Source organism: Micropterus salmoides, unplaced genomic scaffold, assembly GCF_014851395.1.
Source record: "Micropterus salmoides isolate LMB-PRFRI ecotype aquatic unplaced genomic scaffold, ASM1485139v1 Ms_hic_scaffold_15, whole genome shotgun sequence".
In the NCBI taxonomy this organism is placed as follows: Eukaryota; Metazoa; Chordata; class Actinopteri; order Centrarchiformes; family Centrarchidae; genus Micropterus; species Micropterus salmoides.
Window position 1 is genome coordinate 21,755,094 of NW_024040596.1, and position 22,374 is coordinate 21,777,467.

The window sequence follows — 22,374 nt, forward strand, 5'->3', positions numbered from 1 at the left end:
GTCACTACAATTGAGAATATGCTTCGACTGCCATAACAATGAGCCAGGCTCCTTGGTGTTGTGGTCAAGTTACATGTTTAATACCCTGTGGACCTGGGTTTGAATCCAGCTAGGGTGACTGCTTTTGCCCTTTGCTACAGAGAACCAAAATGTTATTTTAGGTGGAGCTGAGAGAGACGTTACTTTATTCTTAATAGTGGGGATATGCCATATACAGTTCCTGCTCTCACGGAGTACACTCATATCCTGGTTGTGTTGTCCCCTCAGTAGCAGTTAATGACCACCAGGAGGCAGCATACGCACTCATACACATACACTCAAACACACTCAGTCACTAATGAAAGAAGTGAATTCCCATGATCCACATACTCAGTGCAAATGAAGAGATTCATTCACATGAGACTAATAACATTTACAACATTATAGCTCCTCTCCTCTTCTAGTTTTCAGTATTTAGTGTGGGCAGAGTTGTTGCTGGGTACTCAGGACAACAACACTAATGCGCTTTGACTGTCTAACGCATTGTGCTGCAGTAAATATATGCTGAAGAATATCTTGTGTGAAATTTTTTGAGGAGGGTAGTGGAGTTTCTTTTTTCACGGGGTATAATGTCAAGTTTCCCTTTTAATGAGAACCTCAGTGTTCCTGTTTTTTTTTAGTACGATGAAGATCTTCGTTTCTTTCTTTCCTTTTCATGTGAGTGTGTGTGAGACAGAGCTAGCTCTAATTAGCTCTCCTGGGCTAATAAAGGTCATCATGTTGTCCTGCACGCATACATAATATCTAAAAATATATCTTATAATATCGAATATACAGTAAGACATACAGTTATTAATAGACCTGGATTGTCTAGTGAGTGAGATGGAGAGATTGAACAGGTGTTGATATGTGGTCTTGTGCTGGTGTATTCAGCAGCGTATGAATAGACCCTGCTGACAGATTCACACACTCATTGTGCTGTACAGCGGTGACAATAGGCTCAGAAGGGGAGGAAGGACGTGGGGCATCAAATATGACCAGATTTGAGCTGGTGTTGCCAAGTGACCCACATCTGTGACCACCAGTAGGCAACTTGTAATACAGGACTGGTAGAGGATTTTTCATCAACGAACTAATTTGGTGCCATAGTATAACAGCCTAAGTGTCTGTGGATCTCACCTCACTGCACAGCGAGCCGCTAACAGCAGCTTCATGGTCGGAGCAAGTTAGCTGCTGGGCGTTAGTCAACAACATTGCCAAGAAAATTTAATTTTTTAGTTTTTTCCTTTTTGCATGTCTATCAAGTCAATTTACATACCGCAGCAACGCGCGCGCGCACACACACACACACACACACACACACGGTGAGGAGCAGAATGGACTGTTCACAACTAACCACTGCGCTGTAGTAACATTATAACTAAATTTCCACAGAAAGCTTCATGAAAAACAGCTGCAGGCATCTGACACACTACACTCGTTAGTTAGGGAGCTTCAAATGAAGCGTACCGTTAACAGTTTCTCTCGACTGTCCCTCAGGATTACGTTAGTCCAGCATCGCCGAGGCTGCTTGCCACATTAGCCGCGCAACATGCTAACGCCAAGTTAGTTAGCAAAACACAGCATCCAAGTTTGAAGTCAGGCCATGTAGAGCCCATGGTGATCCGTCCTAGAACCATTCCAGAGCTCGTTACGGTTGTGGAACCTTTGAAGCACTAATTCATTAATTTAACACGACCTGCAGTTTAAAGTATGAACAATGCAGTTGTTGCGGTTATCGTGACAGCCCTAACCAGTGTAAAAAAACAACCAACATGTCCATGTGGGTTTAATGTGAGTTAAAATGTGTTAAGACTGTTGCTGTAACAGCAGGGTCTGGCGCGGACTAGTAGGAAAGTGGACTAGTAGAAACGATGTAGGACTAGTACGAGTTGTACGACCGGTGGAGGAAAACTTGTAATACTGGTGGGACTATAACTACCCATGGTACAGTATAAAACATAGAAAAGATAGTAATGAACTGGTTGTAGAGGACTTATAGACAACTGGTTGGACATGTAGATGACTGGTAGCACTGGTAGAGAACAAGAAGGATTGTTTTTCTTTTCCCGCTGGAACGCGGTTGGTTACTTTGCTAAATTATGGGTTTATTTATTTGCTGTTTTCCTCTGTTTTCTCTCCTTCTTGTCTATATAAATGATGTATTTTGTTTTTTGGACTGAAATAACTAAATGCTTGCATTCTCCCCTCCTCCTCCTTCCTCCTCTTCTCTTTTTTTGAATCACAATGCCATGAACTGGCTGAGTGCAAGTGAGCGACACAGAGATAGAGCGACAGAGAAAGAGAGATTTCCACTGAGACAGAGGGACAGTCATCACCGCTCACCGTGAATATCATCACCTCAGTGATTCAAATACTCTGTCCACTCTCTGTCTCTTTCTCGCTGTGTGTCGGTAGCTTTTCCTCTATCCACACACACACACACATGTCCCTCTGCGTTCACACAGACAGTCAGGTGGCGATTCTCTGCTGTTTGTTTTGGGTTTTCTCTTCGTTGCTTTTTGTTATTGGTTGAGCAGATGATAGAGGGGAGAGGGAGGAGGAGGTGGAGGTGAGGCAGCTGTCTCCCTGTCGATTATGTGGAGTAGTTTCCTGAGTCGAGGTAGGAAATCCTTATTCTGTCAATTTCTGTTTGAGCTCCACATTTAGCTGCTTTGATTTTCATTGTTACCGTATTTTTTCTCTGCCTGGGTAGCTGACATTATAGACACTGTGTCTGCAGGTGTGTGTGAGTGTGCTGTTTATGAAGGGATGGTGGGGATTACGTGACCCGGAGGTCATGACCTGGACTTGGAACTTGAACTGAGGTTGTTGTCCCTCTGCTCACTATGTGTTCAGTCTAAAAATGGTGGTTCTCCTGTGAAAACTGTCATTGTCATTGGGACATTCTGTCACGGAGACTGTTCATCAGAGGTTGATTATTATTTTGTGATGGTTATTTATTACATCACAAAATATAATACTTTGAGGGGCTATTTTCTACTTTGTTATAGTGTTAATCAGATCGATCAATCAGTACATTTCTGTTGATCTGTTCTTGTTTGTAGCTGAAATCTCTCTAAACACTGTTTTCTCTTGGCTGAGGTGTAAAAATTGTGCTATAGATAAATCTGATATCTGTTAAAATAAAATTACAATAAGAGATAGTTTTAGTATTTGATGATGGTAACTTTTAAATTTGAAACGTTATAAATGCCCTGAGATGGACTGGCGACCTGTCCAGATTGTACCCCGCCTTTCGCCCGATGACAGCTGGGATTGGCTCCAGCCCCCCGTGACCCTGTACGCAGGATAAGCGGTTGACGATGGATGGGTCGATGGAAATGTTATAAATTATTAGGACATCCAACATTTATATTTAGTAATTAAATCTATGGACTTTCACGCAGTATTTAGAAACATTCACCTATGTTCAAGACACTGTGGAAACCTTCTACATAAGATGGACGTTCTTCTGGCTGCTTTGTTTCTGCCAAGACTAATCCTTAGAGATAATTATATTATATAGTTGGAATATTGGTTGCTGCAACATCAAGATGTATTAGAACAAGACTAGCAGCCTACAGTCATGCTAGTAACTGTGTGTATTTGTACAGCAGTGTTTTGAACTAAATGCTAACATCAGCATGCTAAATGTTCCTATTGTTTGTTCACCATGTTCACAATCTTATTTTAGCATGTTAGCAGGCAAATTTCACAAATTCTAACCTGCCTGTGACGCTAAATGGAAAGTTAAGTGATTACCATAGAAAATCATCTTGAGGGGTGCATGAATGTGTTTATTAATTTTCATGACAGTGCATCTAATAATTATTGAGATAGTTCCCAAAACAGCACAAATGTGAACTTCTTGATGGCATATATGAAAAGTTAGGGGATCGCCACAGTCAGTAGGATTCATCCTCTGAGGACCACGGATGTCTGTTGAAAGTTTCACGACAATCTAGTTTATCAAAATCCGTTAGCCGTCATCTTCCTTTTCACAATATGCCAAATTTCAACCTAAGTAAAGTACACAATGTTTAAATTGTTATTTTTCCCCTAATTTCTGGCATTTCTAGTCAGGATGTTTATGTTACACTAACAGGTAAATTGAAATGTATCAACTATGGATAGTTAGTCTGAAGTTAATCAGATTATTTACAGCACATTGTCCAACCTCTCTTGCTTTATTTACTCTGAAATGTGATGATCTTCTTATGAGCGCTCAGTATGTAAATCTGACTGTTTCTGTTCAGAGGAAGAAGAGGAGAAGGACGTGTTTCAGGAATGTCATTAGCAAACATTATGGATCCTTTTAGACAGAGAATTTCTAGATGATTCCTGAAAGAAAGTATGTCTGATTAGGAGAAAATAAAGACATCGTTTGGTCCGCAGAATCTGTGACTACTTCCTGTCTGTCTGACTGACTGTCTGTCTCACATTCCTCTCATTATAGATAGCGTGACTGCTGTGATTACCCACACACTGCTGCTCATCACCACAGCTCAGTGTGTGTGCTGTGTTTTTGTCTCTTAAACACACACACACATACACACACACACACACACACACACACACACAATGGTTTTCCTTGTCCAGTGTGTCTGCTTTTAGTTCTGCATATTAAACCTGAGCTTCATCCCTCACTGTTTCTTTTACAGTTTTTTCCCCCACCTCGAGGTTGGACCTGAGTTTGTCTAGCACTTCTTGCTGTACAAAATGTTCCAGAGCTGGATATAATTTATAATCTACAGGTCAGATTTACATGAAATTTCCTGGTAACTGCTTGGATTTCAGTGACCTTTCCTCCAGCACTACTCTCTGGACAAACTTCATTTTTTAAATCTCCATTACTGGTAAGGTTAAATCAAAGAATAGCTAAATCCTGTTGTTTGTTCTGTCAAACACTTTAATATACCATGTTAGTTTGGTTCTGATGACATTTCTATTGCAGGTGACTGTGCTGTAATCTTTGTGTTAGTTTCTGGTATTTTCCACTGACACTGGAGCTCTCCTGTCTGCTTTCATGTTCCTGATTGGTCTGATTTGTGTGTCTGTGTGTGATTTTGGATGAAGAAGGATCTGAACATGACCTACTTAGACACACACACACACACACACACACACACACAGGCTTGTTATGCTAATGTGTGTGTTTCTTTGCATAATAATAATGCAGTGTGATGTCTAATGATGCCGTCAGCAAAACCACACTCGGACTATATCGCTCTACCACTCTCTCTCTCTCTGTGGATGTTTAAGATGCAGATGAACATACTAAGACGGGTTCTCCTCCCAGTAGGATCACTGAGGTATTAATATCCTGCTTTCTTTCAAGCTTAATCTCAAGCTGCAGTAATTTCAGCTGCAGTGGGAAGCCAGTGAGGGATCATGTTGTTGCACCGTAACAACTATAACTGCGACCACAGAGGTACCTCTTCAGGACAGAAATGCAGTTGGTACTCATGGAGCTGATGGATTTCTTGATTTCTTAGTTTTTTTGAGTCAGGACCATACGTGGTAAGCTTAGTTTAGCATAAACACTTAAAAGCCAAAGGAAACTGCTGGCCTGACTCTGTCCAAAGTTAAAAAATACACCTGCCAACACCTCTAAATTACCGTGATGTATGTTGTTTGTTTAACCTGTACACAAACAGAAATGTAAAAGTGACAGTTTGTGTTTTTAGAGGGAGTTACGTGCTGGAATTCTTCGGTCTTCGTCTGACCACGTCTAAAGGTAAAAGTCTTTATACTTTTTGCGAACTGCCACACTCAAAGGCGGGGCAAAAACCCTGCTGTCATAGAGAGGAGTGAGACGCGATGATTGCCCAAATTAATCTTTATTCAGAAGGACGCACATAAATTACCTGTAGTCCTTTGGCAAGATGTTTCTAAACCAATGAAGACAGTTTAATAAATACACAGGACAGTAGTAAAGACAGAACAAATAACAATGATTGCAACAAAATCATGAAGAGCAAAAGGAAGCAGCTAAACATTAATTAACCTAAATCTCTGTCAGTAGTTGAGTTGAAGTGTGGATAATGTATGTAAACCCCAGGTTTTCCAAGGAAGAAGTGAAAGACAAAAGATATTTCTTGTTCTACTGCATCGAATGCCAAACTGCAAGACAATTTTGTGTGCAATTTTGGACATTCTTTCTGTGAAGGCTTTCATTGTGTTGCACTCGTTTGTACACATTAGAAGTGGCAGAAATCGTCAATAAAAACATAGAGTTTGAAAGACAAGTTCAAACCCTGCCAACTTTCTCGCCGCCACAGAACTGACTGATTACTGTGTGAAGTGGGCGTGATTGTCAGGTTGTCGTCTTTGTAAAGGTAGAAAATTGATTGACACAGCCAACGCATTCCTGACATCTGAAAGGTGTGAGATGACGAGGTTTTTATACAATTTGCTGCTCTTAATAGTATCTATTGTCACTTGTAGATCTCTTGCTGAATTGATGCTTTGTTGATGGTTGTTCCTCAAATGTAAGTCGTTTTGGATAAAAGCCAAATCAGTAAATGTAATGTTAATGTAAATGTAATATTGGCTGTGATTCAGTTTTGTTGCTAAAAATGCATCCATTTTAAAGTTGTTCAGGTGTTTCACTGTAGGCAGAGCTCTAAAACGATGGTGAAATGCTAAAGTGGACACATAAATTTAAAATTTAAAATTAGACAACGTAGTGTGGATGTAGTCTCAATGTTGGCTGGAGTCAGTTACAGTGAGGTTAGTTCCTGCCACTGGTGAACAACTGAAACACACACACATACACACTGTGCTCTGTGTAACAGGAGACGTGTGAACCAACAGCAACTGCTCTCTGATCTCATCACACACACACACACACCAGCAGGGACTGCAGCAGGGTAATTTAATCTTTAATCCTCCAATATAATCTGTAAATAGTGTGAATGGTCATGTTTTCTCTCTCTCTCTTTTTCAATCTGTCAGAAGTAAGTCATGATTTATTCACTAAGGCTGTTTCCATTGCACTTTGTCACATTTTTCTTTTATCGATAAACCAACTTTTGTGTAAAAACACTTTCTGCGTTTTCACTCAGGGTTTTTAATGCGCAAATTGAAAATAAAAACAAGTGGATGGAAACCCACCTAGTGTGTAAGTCTGAATCTGTTTGTGTGTCTCTCTTTCTGTGGATGTGGATGTGTCTCTGTCTCGGTTTCTCTCTCTCTCTCTCTCGCTCTTTCATCCCCAGGGATAGAGTTTCTTCTCTCTGGAGGAAATGGCAGTAGGGGATTAAGAAGTAACACACACACACACACACACACACACACACACACACACACAGAAATACACACCTGACGCTCATGGTTTGGGGGTTCAGATGGCGATGATACATGCCACTCTTGCTCCAGTCACCTGATCTCTCTCTCTCTCTCTCTCACTCACTCACATACACAGACACACACAGAGTGAGTGGTGGGTGAGTTTGGCTGTTGTGCTTTGGTTCATAAAAAGGCGAGAGCAGAGTAACACGGACAGACTGAGAACAGCAGACTAGATTACAGTAGAGTACAGTAGATTGAATAAACACAGACAGAAAGGAGAGAAAATATTGAAAAGTAAAAAGTAAAACTGGATCGATATAAAGAAAAAAGACGTCTGGTTCAGGTAGGATCCTTTAATTAAAATAAATGTCATCATCTTCATTGGCATCATCCTTTTCCTCAGCCTCAGCTTTCATCACTTCCTGTTGTCTTTTTGAGTCGGTTTCACTTTAACTCCTTCCCTTCAAATCACTTTACAGTCTGATTAACAGTACCAGATGTTTTTCTGTTCTCTGCTGAGTTGGACGATGATGTAATGAAGCTGTAGTAACAGTCTGGACATTGATATACTGACGTTTATACCACAGAAAATACTCTGTTGCACAACTCTTCTGCAGTACACCCTTCATCTTTAGTCACCTAACTCAAATTGGTTAGCCAATATTGAGAGACGGAAGAGATTTGAGTGAACTGTGTTTTGAAAAATTACTTTGAGTAATTACCAGATTTGTTTCTTTGATATTTACCCTTTTAACGGCTTGATGATTCCCTGTGGATGTTGATATGGATTTCTGTTTTTGTCCTGTTTATAAAACAACACTGCAAAGTGAGAAAACACAACCAAATACAGAAACGCTACACAGCAGCACAGACAACAATGGAAACTGTTTCCAGGGGACACTAAAAACGGATGCACGTGGATTGGACACGCTAGTTGCTGCCATAGTTTGTGACTCTTGGAGTAACTAAAGTCTCTCCTTAAGTGGTGTTGGAATATTAGCTAAAATGTTTCTGTGTCATCTGTGCTACTTCCAGCGTTTCTGTATTAGGTTATGTTTTGTGTATTTGGTTGTTTTTTCTCACTTTGCAGTGATGCGCATGTGTTGTCAAACTGGTGAAGACATTTTGGGTTGAGCTTCAGGGCCTCTGTACATATGACTTTATGTTTATTTCCGTTCCTTTTTGTACAAAGCCAGTGTGAATATGAACCGTATCTAAATGCCAACTAGCAACCTTTTTCATGGTTTGACTTGTGTGTCAGGGTGTAGCTAATAACATTAATGAGGGCTTATTTCTTTTTAAAGCCCCTGCACACCCATTGTGCATCCATACGTGTGTTTTCACTTAGTTTGCCTGATTAGACGTCTTCACAGGACAGTCTGTGTAGACTGGTCTTAGTTTACATCTCCTTCCTTCCTTAAATGCACCTGTTAAGATGGGAAAACTTAAACCTTGATCATTTTGAGTGTAGAACTGTACTTAATTAAAATGTTAAGTTATTTGTACTTCAGTCCACTACATTGCAGGAGGAAACATTGTTAAGTTCCATCTTGAGGGACTTGAGTATTGAAATGTTCTGTTGCTTTGTACTTCTACCCCTATACAAATATTGTACTACAACACATTTATTAAACAGCTATAGTTACTAGCTCCTTTTAAGATGGACGTTTATAAAATATGATATATTAGAATACCAGCTGTGTACAAAGTAGTTGCTCCACCTCAACCTGCTACAACATTAAAATGTTGCTTACACATTTATTAATCCAATGATATAATGCCAAGCTTTAATATAACACTGGCAGAAGTCATTCTGCTGCAAAATGAGTACTGTAACATTTGATAAGTTAAGCAGATCACTACTGATATATCTGTACCGTCACTTGTAATATTTTTACCACGTAGTATTGGTACTTTTCTTACTTATTGGATTCATAACTATCTGTGAAACATTCCTCTTACGTGGAGCAGTTTATAAAAGTTAGATTCACTGTATGTGTTAAAGCTGTATAACAACAAAAAGAGCCACATTGATTAAGTGACTTCATGCCTGCTGCAGAATATCATAGTTGCTAATCTGTCATTCAGAAATACACTGCTAGGACTGAAACACTTTGATATCTGCGTCAACATATTTAAAGTGGTACTGTTTTACAGAGCCTCTCTCACACACAAACACACATAGAAGAAGTGTGTAGTGCAGCTGAAACATGATTTGTTATTGGCCAGCTGGTTGCTATGCGCTAGTTTTATTTGAATTACACCTACTTGGCACTGCATGTTTGTGTGTGTGTGTGTGTGTGTGTGTGTGTGTGTGTGTGTGTGTGTGTGTGTGTGTGTGTGTGTGTGTGTGTGTGTGTGTGTGTGTGTGTCATAGTCTTGCCACTTGTTTATCCTGTATGTAGCTGAGCTCAGTGTTTCATGCGTCCACCCAAAAAGAGCTTTTTAAAATTGATCCATTTTTCTTCCCTTTCCTTCATTTGTTCCTAATCAGCATGCAGCTGATTGTGACAGACCTCATTTTGTAACTCTGTTTCCTTTCGTAGCAGGTTCAAGCTGCCCAACAGCAACATATAAAACATATTAAGCTTTTTTGATTGATTGTTCATTGGGTACATGTAGCCTAATTTTAAGAATTTTTCTTCAATCGACACATATGTTTTCAAGCTGTTGGAAACATCACAGATGTTCTGTGTGCTAGTTCCCGCAAATAACTGACAAGTTGTGTGCAAATTAGTCAGCTCCATTTGGATTTATACACGGGGGTGGGGTGTCATGTGAGTGATTAAATATCAGTTTCTTAGTGACACAGCCAGTGGCTAAATTTTGGGGGTGGAGGAGCACTGTGTGAGATTTTCCTTCTTACGTCTTCATCATATGAACTGTATCTGTGTGTGTGTGTGTGTGTGTGTGTGTGTGTGTGTGTGTGTGTGTGTGGGTGTGAGGTGTGAATGCCAGAGATAACTGACTGCAGCCAGAATCATAAATCTTACCGCTGCAGATAAAACTGGACAGACTAGCAGGAAACTGGACGCTACAAATTAAAAAGGTTTAGAATCAATTTACAGACCATTTAATCTCTGCTGATGTCAGCAAACACTGCACAAGGAAAGAGAGTTTAGATTTTTTTGAAACTGTGAAATGGTTTGGTTTTATAATGATTAAAGGCCTGGTCACAACAGCATTTAAAACTGTGAAATCCTGCTGCAGATCTATTCATTTCAAAGCAGAGGCAGTGATTAGTTAGTTCGCTCAAAGGGGCAAAGTAAATCCACGAGAAATTTTCAATGTCAAGTTCAACTTTGGTGAACTTTAACATATGGATTTACACTGTTGAACAATAGCAAGTTGGGTTGACAGTGCTGACCTTTGAGGGAACAGAAGCTATCTTGGCTTATTAGCTGTGGTGCACCATCCACCCACTGTACACTCACACGGGTGATTTAATTTATTTTGGATGTTTACATCTCTTCTCAGGAGTGTATAGGAGTGTGCAGACTCTTCCTCACTCCCCTGTTAGCTTTGTTGAGTACAGTGACCTCACATACTGCCCGACATACAGAGCCTAAGTCACTCGCTTCCGCTTCCGGCCCATGAGACCTTATTTCGGAAATGTACAGTAGTCAATGGCGAGAGACAACTTTTTTTTTAATCCTGTTTGAACTGTGCTCTGAATTACACATATGATGTTTGTCAATTTAAAAGATAATTTTGTTCGTCAAGAGAGTTGCAGTTTGTCGTAAAACAGTAAAGTTACATGTCGTTTTGTGTGAAAACAGTTAAATTAACTACATTTCTCGTCTCACACAATATACGTCACCAACATGTAATGCTAGCTTACGTTTATTGCTTGGTTGCTGCTAATTAGATAACAGCTATGTTCCACACAGAAATATATCTCACCTGATGTGTTTAAACCAACGACTCTGTCCTTTTATCACATCATCCTGCCATGCAAGTTTTTTGATGTTAGCTTCAGTAACGTTACCTTCAGTCATTGAGAGAAAAAGTTACGTCACTTATGTGACTTTTGGGTTTGTGGTCTTTGTAATTATGTATTTTCACAGTCTTATACCTTTAAAGTTTTACATCAAACTGCGACTTTCTTGACTTTGAAATGTATATTTTAAATTGACCATCATCATATGTGTAATTCACAGCACAATTCAAACGGGATCAAAAAATTTGTTGTCTCTCGCCATTGACTAATGTGCATATTTTCTCCAAAGTAAGGTCCCATGGTGGTCCAGCGGAAGGGGAGGGACTTAAGCTCTCTATAGCGCTGCCCATCATGAACCGGGTCAGAGGTCTTCATCAGCCAGGATAAGTACAGGTATGCAGGGCCTTTAACTTCCTCTGTTGGAGTATAAACTACTCCACCAAAGAGGCATGGTTTGTTGGTAGTTTGAGACAGGAGTTGAATAATAAACTGTGTGAACTTTTTGTCCTGTATGTAGAAAGCTGTAGGCTCGGATAAACAGCTGTTAGCAGCACTCTCTCTCTCTGGTTGACTGTTGTTTCCCTTCTGTCTGTGTGTTTACAATAGTTTGCCTTTTCTTTGATCTTAAGCGTTGATTTATTGGAAATCATTTATAAAACATGTTATATAAGCGAGCTTGCTACGTGAGTGCCTTTCTACGTTAACAGGAAACTAAACTGTAGGATTTAAGAATGAAGTTACCGTTTACTATCCCCGCTGTACAGACCCTCCTGGAGTTCAGGCTCTGCCACTTTCTGGTGTGATCAGGCCATTAGAATGGATTTACACCAGTCAGCTTGGATCAGACTAAACTGGTCAGTTCAGTAGACAGGTTTAAACCAGAGTCAGTTCTTCAATCCAATCCAGCCCATCCATTTTATTTAAATATCACTTTTTTTTTTTTTTAATTGCTGCACAAGAAATAAAACATAAAAAACATAAAAAAACACATAGAACACATAAAAACATAGTCAACACACAAACAAATGGTTCACGAACAATTGAAAGTCAACTACAGAAGACCACACAGCTCTCATGCTGGGTTCAAAGCCAGGGAATAAAAGTGAGTTTTCTGACGGGATTTAAAAGTTTCAAGGGTGGGGGCCATTTTGACCTGTGGAGGTTGCTCATTCCATAGTTTGGGGGTTACTGCTGAAAAAGCGCGGTTGCCCGTGGTTTTTAGCATGGTTTTAGATGCGACCAGCCAGAGCTGGTCTGATCAGTGGACTTAAGTGACCTCGAGGGGGTGTAAACTTGTAAGAGGTCTGAGATATAACAAGATGCCAACCCATTTAGTGATTTTCGACACTAAGATCTTAAAATGTATTTTAAAATGGACCAAGTGCAACCTCGGGTACGGGAGGTGGACACGCAGTCGAGGAAGCCAAAACCCATGGGCACTGCCATCGGTCTCCAGTGCGTCTCTTAAATTGTTGGGAAGTGAGGTTTACTCACTGCACAGCTTCGCTGTCACATTAGCCCTTTTGTCATTTATGCTTATTCTTGCAGTACTATACTTACATCCCTCTTCAGATTTGCATTCTGTAGACGGAAATATATATATTTTTAAACTTGTGAAGAAACTTAAAACTGACAGTGTTAGTTTGTTACAGGTCGTCACGTTTCACAGATCTTCTGACCAATGACCAACAGCCTGAAATAAAACTCTCTGGCTCGTTACTTTGTTGTTGGCCAGTTTTCATGCTGGTTTACAGACTGCTTCAAAGCAAATGCAGTAGCAAATGCGTATCAGTATTTATAGCAGCTTTTAGATCAGCAACTTACTACAAGACAGAAGCGTTGCTGTGTGTGTGTGTGTGTGTGTGTGTGTGTGTGTTGTAACCAGATCTCAGAGGACAGAAGGACAGAATTAAGATGACCTTGTCACCAAACTATTCATCACACACACACACACAGTAAAAGATATCTACAATTCATAACAGCTCAGACAGTGGGGAGATGGGGTTTATAAAGTCTAAAGGAGTCTCGGAGAAGGCTCCAGTGGTCCTTTAGGATGTCCCAGGGATCTAGAGTGGTTGAGCAGATTCTAGGGGTCTTTAAGGAAGTTCTGTTGGTCTTTGAGATGGTTTAAGTGGTCCTTGAAGATATTGCAAGGGTTGAATTTTCCACAATCTAACATTCAACATGGATGCGTTACTCAGAGTGAAAGTGTCAAGAGACAAGTTCACTTATTAATATGTCTTTGAGAAAGTTTCCAAAATACTATAATGGTCCTTCAGGATGTTCAGGTCCTGAGATGGTTTAAACCATCCCTTTGCAGATTCTAGGGGTCCTTAAGGAAGTTCAAATGGTCCTTGAGGTCAATTTACTTGTCCTTGAAGAGATTGTAAAGCTTTCATTGTCCCATAATTAAACACTCAACACAGATTCCCTCTCTGTTGCCTGAAAAAGTGAAATAATGTTCTTAAAATAGTGACATGACACAGAAGAGAAAAGTGCTTGAAGGTGCCCTTAAGAAAGTTTCCAGATTATTGGAGGAATCTACTATGATCCTTGAGGTGGTAATGGTGCTTGAAGAGGTTGTTCAGTCAGCTGTGGTTCAGTTGAAGTGACTGATAGATGTTCTGAACAGCTTCAGAAACCCCTTCCCCTAAACCTTTCTGTTGTTGAAAGTTTCATGGTCAAATTTTGAGGAGTTCTTGATAAAGTGCCCAGGTTACAAATTCTCCTGGATGTTTTAGGCATTCCTGCGACGGTTTTCAGTAGTCTTGATAAGGTTCAGTGGGTTCTTGTATTATGTGAGTGGTCCTTTAACAGGTTCTCTAGGTTTATAAGGTGTTCAAATGATGATCCTTTAGGTGGTTTCAGTGGTCTTTTCGAAGGTTGCAGGGATTTCTCTGTTCCTCCACCTCCCAAGTCAACAGGAAAGCAGCACACCTGATCTCAAACCACTGGTCAAACACTGTCCTGATTTTATGAAGTGATGCTGATCAATCACAGCCAGTTAAATTGCATTTTGTTAAATAATTGAGCAAACTGATGCCTGTGAAGTAGTCTGTTCAAATTTCTTCTGAATCAGTTTAGTGACTTTACCCACATTCCTTAAACTGCCACCCACAGTGGGTAAAGTTTCACATAGCCTACCCCCCTTTAAAAACCCCATATACTGTAAGGCTGTGGCTGGTTTTCAGACTCGAATGCAGTACTCAGGACTCAGAGGTGGTGAATGAAACAGGGTTTATTAACAGTATGCTGGGTGTGAGAGATTGGGTTCAGAGAGTAGAGAGTCCAGGGGCAGCACTAGGCTGGGAATCCGGAAAAGCGGAAGTCCACGGGGCACGCGCCCACAGTCCCGGGCGGGTGAGAGCAGGAGAGGAGTCGTATCAGGAGAAGGGTCAGGCAGGGATATCTGCGGCACAGAAGAACAGGGTTAGCAGGGAACAGGCAGAAGAACTAGTCTTAAATTAGAACGGCTTGAATGTGACTGACTGGTAACGTTAGTCTACGATCTGGTGCTGAGTGGAGGCAGGAACCCGGTATAAAAGGCAGAGCATAATGAGGTTGATGGCTGGCAGCTGGTAACAGCCTCCTGCACACCTGACTCCACACCTGTAAAAAAGGAACACACACACACTACCCAGGAACAGGGGACCTGACAATATACTATAAAACACACTATATAGTAATGCTGACAGAACATCATCTTGGCAGTTACAGTGTGCGGTGAATTGATGTTTGTACTACGATGATGTGATATAAACAGTCAGTCAAACTGACTGTGGGAACCTCTACAAATTACTAAATACTGCTAATAAAACCTTTGATAAAGTAGGTTGAGGAATACGTTTCTGCTTCACAGTTGCTGTAAATGCACTTTTGTTTTTTTAAGTAATGACAGTCAGACAGCAGGAGTTGAGATTCAGTTTACCTGCATTACATCTATTTCACTTTGACTGTATTATGGAAGGTGAAGCTTTTGTTTTGGCAGGTCCACCAAGTTGAGCCATCACACCAGCTTTAAAAATAGATGCTAATCTGTATTTACAATCATAAATAATCCCCCAGCTAATAACAGATGATCCAGACAGTGATCTGAGCTGTAGTGTGTCCGGCTACATGCGTTTGATTACAGTGCTGTGTTGTGTCATGCTGTTCTGAACTTAATAATGAGCTGTAGTGATAAATACAGACATTGACTCATAGCTCTGCTATATGAGGATAAACTCAGAGAGTAGCAGCATGGCACACAGTTAATCCACAGCTATCTGATAAATTCTAGTCTGAAAAACACACACAGCTGACCTGGGTACATGTAAAACTCTAAAGCTCTCAATCAAGTGTATTCAGATCAACATTTAAAACTGTTTTAGAAATCCTCATCTGCAAGGGTTAGAACTGGATTTAAAACATGTCATAATGGATTATAGTGCATTTAGAATAGGCTAAAAGTGTTATAATAGCTGATTTAAAATTATTAGGATGGGTTATAAGGCATTCAGAGTTATAATGAATTTAGAACATGTTATAATGGGTTACAATGCATTTAAAATGGGTTATAGTGCATTTAGAATGGGTTAGACTGTTTTATAGTGAATTTGAATGAGAGATAATGGGTTTACATGAGTTATGCTGGACAAAACCAATAAGACCAATGTCTCCTCCTCTTCCTCCTCTTCTTCCTCCTCCTCTTCCTCCTCTTCTTCCTCCTCCTCCTCCTCCTCCTCTGTCAGAGCTGATTCACTTGCTATCAGTGTTTCCACCCACACTCTGTTATGAAAAAATTCACTGCAGGGCTTCTACAAGCTGTGACTATTCACACTTACACAGATAAAAAAATATATGCTTATTCTTCATCAGACCTACTCTCTGTGTATACTGTGCATATACATGTGACACCTCCTCATATGTAACTGGGAACAAACACAGCTGGGAGCAAGCTTAAACTTGGGTTATGGACATCGAAAGGCATCACCGCTTTTCCTCAAATGGCCCAAGAATGATGTGTTGAGTCGACTCTTGGTGGCTTTTAAATGTTTATTGTACGTAATGGTTCAGGTTGTGAATAATTCTGTCATATTTGAATATCACTCAAGGCAGTTTCATAGTAATTTTGTTTTGTAATAGTCGTATATGGCGTGATGTCTATGACCCTTGATTTAGTCAGTCAACTAGGTTCCCACTATAGGTGCTCAAGTAAATTTACTTAGCTACGCTCTGTGTCTTTAAATATCGATGAAGGAGATTTGAGACGTACAGAGCAGCTCTTACTGGCACTGTGGCAACTGGACACATGGAGTCATTATTATGAAGTGCTCAATCACCTTCTGTCTCTCTTTTTCTCTTTGTATTATCACCCCTCTCTGTCTCCAGCAGCTGCAGCTCCATATGTTCTTCATGTTGTTACTGTAAAGTAGATCAACTGCTCCAGGTCTCCAGGTTGAAATGATGTAAATATCAGAGTGAGATGGATTTCCTCCACTTGTTCTTTTGAGGCATGGCCAAGAAGTGTTTGTATCACTTAGCAATATCTTTGCTGAGGTTCAAGCTAAGGCACCAGCTCAAGATACACTTACTGACCTGCTTACATTAATACAAATGGTTACTGGTCAAACAGTTTATCTGAAAACGCCTCTATAATTCACATAGCGTTCCGGTTTGTGTCTTCAAAGGTATTTTCATGATCTCACAGATGTCTCCTGTTTGCGATGATAACATGTTTTCCCTAGTCAAAACCAACATTTAAATGCAACATTTCCACAGTCTGAGCGGACATAATGTACCCTCCATCCCCAAGAAGAAGATGAGAGCCGAGTGGTGCAGTCTGTAGAAATGTTATATTTAAACACTGGTTTAGCCCCGGGCAAAAATGTTCAATTTGGCCAGAAAGTACACACGTGTGAGAACACAAAGTGTTTTTTAATATTTACAGAATTCTCCAGCATCTGTCACACAAATAAGAAGATGTGAATTAGAAAAGGAACAGATGGGAGTGGTGGTAAATGTTTTTTCTGACTGAAGTTTTGCTGTAACTCCATAATGTTTCCAAAACCAGCTGCCACGCCTTTTCTGGGTGGTGTTTTTTGTATGTGTTGAGCCATTTTGAAGGACATCCCCTTTTTTGTTTGATGTTGAACTGACCACCAATCACCTCCATTGATGCCCCTGGAGCTAAAGAGCACTCGATTCAATATTCAAACACTCTGTCTCTCTGTTTCCAGGAATTGGGTGTGGTGCAGTGGGCGGGGCGTTGCCAGGGCTGATAGGCGCCAGTAGTCCCTCAGTGATGATGAAATCATTCCTGTCGTTTCCTGTCGAGACAACGTCACCAGTCGGACTTTTCCCAAACTTCAACACGGTATGACTGTGTGTGTATGAGGGACAGTAACAGTGACAGGGTGTTGTAGCTGCAGGCAGTACAGACTCTGTCAGCACCACTCTGTCATGACTGTTCAGCCAATCTTGAACAGGCTGGTGACCTCTGACCCCTGTGTGTTTCCTGCAGATGGACCCGGTGCAGAAGGCCGTCATCAACCACACCTTTGGCGTTACCTTGGTACCCAAGAAGAAACAGGTCATCTCATGTAACGTCTGCCAGCTGAGGTTCAACTCTGACGTAAGTGTCTACCTTTGTATTTCTGTCTGTTTGTGTGTGTAGTTTTAGATCAGATTCTTCATACTCCTCCAGTCATTTTGATCATGCTTCTATGATCAACTTCCTGTCAGCTGATCTATCTGCAGTCTAGACATTTCTGGAAATCCTCTTGCCTCTACAGACAGCTACAGATATCATGCTTGGCAGTCCCACCAGGACCTCAAAGAGTTTTATGATTTGTGATAATGAAAATGTTCAGCTGAGACTGTGTGATACTTGTTAGTTTGTTTTTGTGTACTGGATTATTCTGTCAGATTTTCAACACAGCAGGTGCGTATAACCAGGTGTAACCTCTACCCTTCTATATACACAGTGCTATGTAAATGACACTCAGCTCATTCACATAATGACGGCTCAGAGAAAACGAGATGCCTTGTTAGTGACATGCCAATCAAACATGACTAATGTATGAGTCGTTAAAATTATTCATGAGTGAACATGAAAACATGAATCACTGCTGAAGGGAGGAGAGGAGATGAATAAAAGAGCGCAGCATTAGCTTAGTTTAATAAGATGAGCAAAAGCTGAATAAAAGAGCTTCCAGACAGTCACATGAGGACACTGTTGACCCGGAGATGTGTTAGTGTACTGACACACTGTTACTCTGGAGCTATATACACTGTGTTGTGACACCTAACATGAACAGTGTTACAGTGTAGAGACAACCTGGTTATGTAAACTGTTCTCACACTGCATCACAATTTAGGCTCCACATTTCAAGTCCATCATCAGTCCACATCAACATGTTAGCATTGTCACTGTGAGCATGTTAGCATGCTGACAACCTCACAGGGCCACTAGCATGGCTGCACTGTCTTAGCAGCACTGTAGCAGAGATTACAGCTAAAATGTGGAACAATAAAAGTACAAGAGAGCGTGGGTGGATATTGATATTAACTACTATGATGTATAATATGCACACTGCTCTGCTCACAAAACATAATGGGAGCTGTGGGTTTTTTGTTTAATTCCATCAAAGTACACTACTACTGCTACTACTACATGAAAAAAGTTTTATAGCTATTTGTGCCTCCAGAGGGAGCGGCGTGAAATCTGGTAAACTGACTCAAGTGATGTCACATGAGGCAGTGTCTGAAGACTACAAATCTGAAAATGGAAAAAATCTTGGTGTGTGGAGTTAGAAAGTGAGTTTACCACATCTCTGTAGCCTGCTCCTCACCTTTACACAATGCTAGCAGCTGGACGCTACATTACTGAGGCCCCATCCACACTACTCCATTTTAGTTTACAAATGGAGATTTAAAACGAATACGATCTCCATCCACACCAGCGTTTTAGCTGCGTATCAGAGTTGATCTCCGTCTACATTAAAGAGGAAGAATGCAGAGGAAGAATGGAATGGACCAATAACGAGCTGGGACTGTTACTGAATGTAACACAGGAGTGTTGCTGCAGAAAACAGAGTGGGAGTCGTTGCAAAGAAAATGGCGTCAATTAGGTACACAATATTTTAATAAAAATACCATGTCAAAAACTCTATGTTGTTGCACCATGTGTCTGCTTTACATGACTTATAAGACCCAATCAGAGAGCCAAGCGTGAGTGTCTGCATCATCGTTTCTAAAGTCCTCCATTTTAGCCCATCTTCACTAAAACGCACTCTGGAGTTTCAAAACGAAAAACGGGGTCGGCAGCGTTTCCAAACTTCTCTGTTTTAGGTTTTCATTTTTGCCGTTTTAGTCTGGATGGGAGGTGCAAACGTAGAACAACACACCCAAATCTCCAACTTAAGTGTTACAGTCAAGTTGCATTGTGGGTAATGTTGGTGTGAGTTTTGACACCCTCCACGAGAGATTGTACTGAGCCTCAGAAGCTAATGGAAGAGTTACAGGATGTGATATTAGGACTTCATAACAATGTCTGTGTGTCTCTTGCTCAGTCTCAGGCAGAAGCTCATTACAGAGGCAGTCGTCACGCGAAGAAGGTCAAGTCTCAGGAGAACAAGGCAAAGGCCAAGCTGGCAGTCACTGGAGAGAACAATGAGAGCAGCACAAGTCCTGTGGGCCTCACCCCACCTGTCTCATCAAACAGTAGCACCAATCAGCACACAGGTTGACTTTATCTACTAAAAACACTGATCTAAATACGGTTACTGTTGTTGTTTGGTTTTAATATCACAGGGTGTTTTTTTTATTGATTCCTCCACTTTTTACTTCTCCTCTTCTTCTTCCTCTTACCCATCCTCCCTCCAGAACTCTTATCTAGCCTTATAGACTCCTCCTCTGCTCTCAAATCGTTCCTCCTCCCCTCTTCCTCCCCTCTCTCCTCGTCCTCCTCTTCCTCTAGCAGAGCAGGCAGTGAGCCTCCTCCCTCCAGTCCTCCCTCTGCCCTCCCTGCACCGGGCCTCTTCTCCTCTCCTTCCTCCTCTTCCTCTTCTTCCAAAGCCTCTCCCCCTCCCCCTCCTCCAGCTCCTGTCACATCCGCTTCATTCTCTGCTCCCCATCCTCCTCCTACTCCTTCCCAGGCCTCCTCCCAGGATGCTTCTCTCTCCGCAGAGTCGGAAGAGGAGAAAGCAAAGAAGCTGCTGTACTGCTCTCTGTGTAAAGTCGCTGTCAACTCTCTGTCTCAGCTGGAGGCTCATAACGCAGGTGAGGAGGGACGAGATGATGTATAGAAAAACATTGGTCACTCCAAATGAATGATAATGTTGCTCTGTAACTGCTGGATGTGTGAACATCAACTTAGAAGTGTGTACAGCCTGTTGTTGCAGGTTTTAAAAGTCCATCAGAAAAAACAGTCATTCAACATTCAAGACGGTCAGTGGTGGATGCTGAAATGGCCATCATTTTGATTTATTGTTTATATTTATCTTTATGGCCTTTATGTGTTTGGTGTTTTCCTGTTTCAACATGACAATGACCTTGTGCACAAAGCCAGGTCCATAAGGGAAAGATTTTCAGGGAAGAGCCCTGACCTCAACCCCATCCAACACTGACTGTTAGCCCGGCCTTATCTCCCAACATCAGTGTTGGACCTCACTTATGCTCTTTATGTTAAATGAGAGCAAATCCCTGCAGCAGAGGTTCAGAAATCTGGTAGAAATCCCGAAACTAGAAGATTAGCGGCTCTGATCAATGCCCATGGTGTCCATATACTTTTGACCATGTTGTGTGTATGTGGCTGGACACTGGGGAAGTTCAAGTTGGGGTCTCATTTACCATGTTTACCAAAAAGGGTCCGATTGATGTTATTGCTGATATTGCTTGGACTTTCTGACCAATCCATGGACTTTGACACCACACTAACCTTGAATTAGAGTTAAGTTATGTCACCTCAGTTTTGTTGTACCTTCGTTATCCTTCATGGTGGTGCATTCAAATTGCTTTAACATCCCAGAAGACAATCAAACGTGGACTTTGTGAGAATGATCACGTGAATTTTGTTGGGTCTAGCATTTAAAACGTATCTGATTAGCAGCAAACTGGCATATCTCAGATTTTGGGGTGCCCTTAAATGCATCAACATAATGAGCTTTCAGCCACATGTTGATGATTACCACACAATAATTTGTCTTCAGTAAGTTTCAGGTTTCTGCAGGTTGGTTTTTATAGAAATAAACTAGTGGTTACCTGAAAGGAAGGAAATCAATTTTAAAACTGATGGATCCTTTGAAAAAAAAGCAGCAAGAATTGAAAGTATTGTGGGGTTGGTGAAGGTGATAAAAAAAACAACAACATCAATATGGCCTTATAGCTGCAGCACTGTGAAACACCCACACTGACATTCTGTATATATTTATCATTACTGTATGTCTCTTTTTTCATAGATGTTGGTTTCTGTGTGTCTCTGTTTGCAGGTTCAAAGCACAAGACGATGCTGGAGGCTCGGAGTGGTGCCGGACCAATCAAGGCCTACCCACGACCCGGAGCCAAGCTGAAGAACGGCAGCAGCTCTGGAATAAAAGGGTCCGGCCTGCAGAACAAAACCTTCCACTGCCAGATCTGTGATGTCCATGTCAACTCTGAGATCCAGCTCAAACAGGTAGAAACAAAGCGGACACATACAATAAAATAACATTATTTTAACATCACATTTTACAAATCTTGCTTACTGTTCCGAAGTCAAACAAACTGTCTGGTCCCCAAACTAAAGCAGCCTGTTATGTCTAAACTTTCTAGTTACACCTGAGAGCAGAAATATTAAAACTTGAAATGGAGTTTTTAATTCAGACTTTGATCACGGAGATTACAACCACCAGAGTGAAGAATGTGTTTGTCACTATATATGCCTGATATTTGCTTGGAGCTATCAGTACAGTGTGAATATGTTTTGTCTTACTTTCCTCATCAGGCTCAGATATGCTCATATTTTGCGGCTTCTGTGTCAACGTCAATATTTTTCTCCAAGGTAATATTGGATTGATTATGGGAAGACTATTTCATCTGTATTGGCAGGAAGATTTTCTTTTCTCTATGTCCTCCTGCCTTTAATTAATTTCAAAAGCACA

At 40.9% G+C, this 22,374-nt stretch overlaps 1 protein-coding gene across 1 annotated transcript in view; it reads left to right on the plus strand.

Moving 5' to 3' along the window:
• znf385b (zinc finger protein 385B) overlaps positions 1–22,374 on the plus strand; it is a 53,528-nt gene that overhangs the window by 24,491 nt on the left and 6,663 nt on the right. The window contains exons 5-9 of the mRNA XM_038721033.1: positions 17,473–17,609; positions 17,757–17,867; positions 19,807–19,978; positions 20,120–20,515; positions 21,724–21,908. Of these exons, the coding sequence (XP_038576961.1) occupies positions 17,473–17,609; positions 17,757–17,867; positions 19,807–19,978; positions 20,120–20,515; positions 21,724–21,908 (1,001 nt within the window). The remainder of the gene's footprint in view (positions 1–17,472; positions 17,610–17,756; positions 17,868–19,806; positions 19,979–20,119; positions 20,516–21,723; positions 21,909–22,374) is intronic.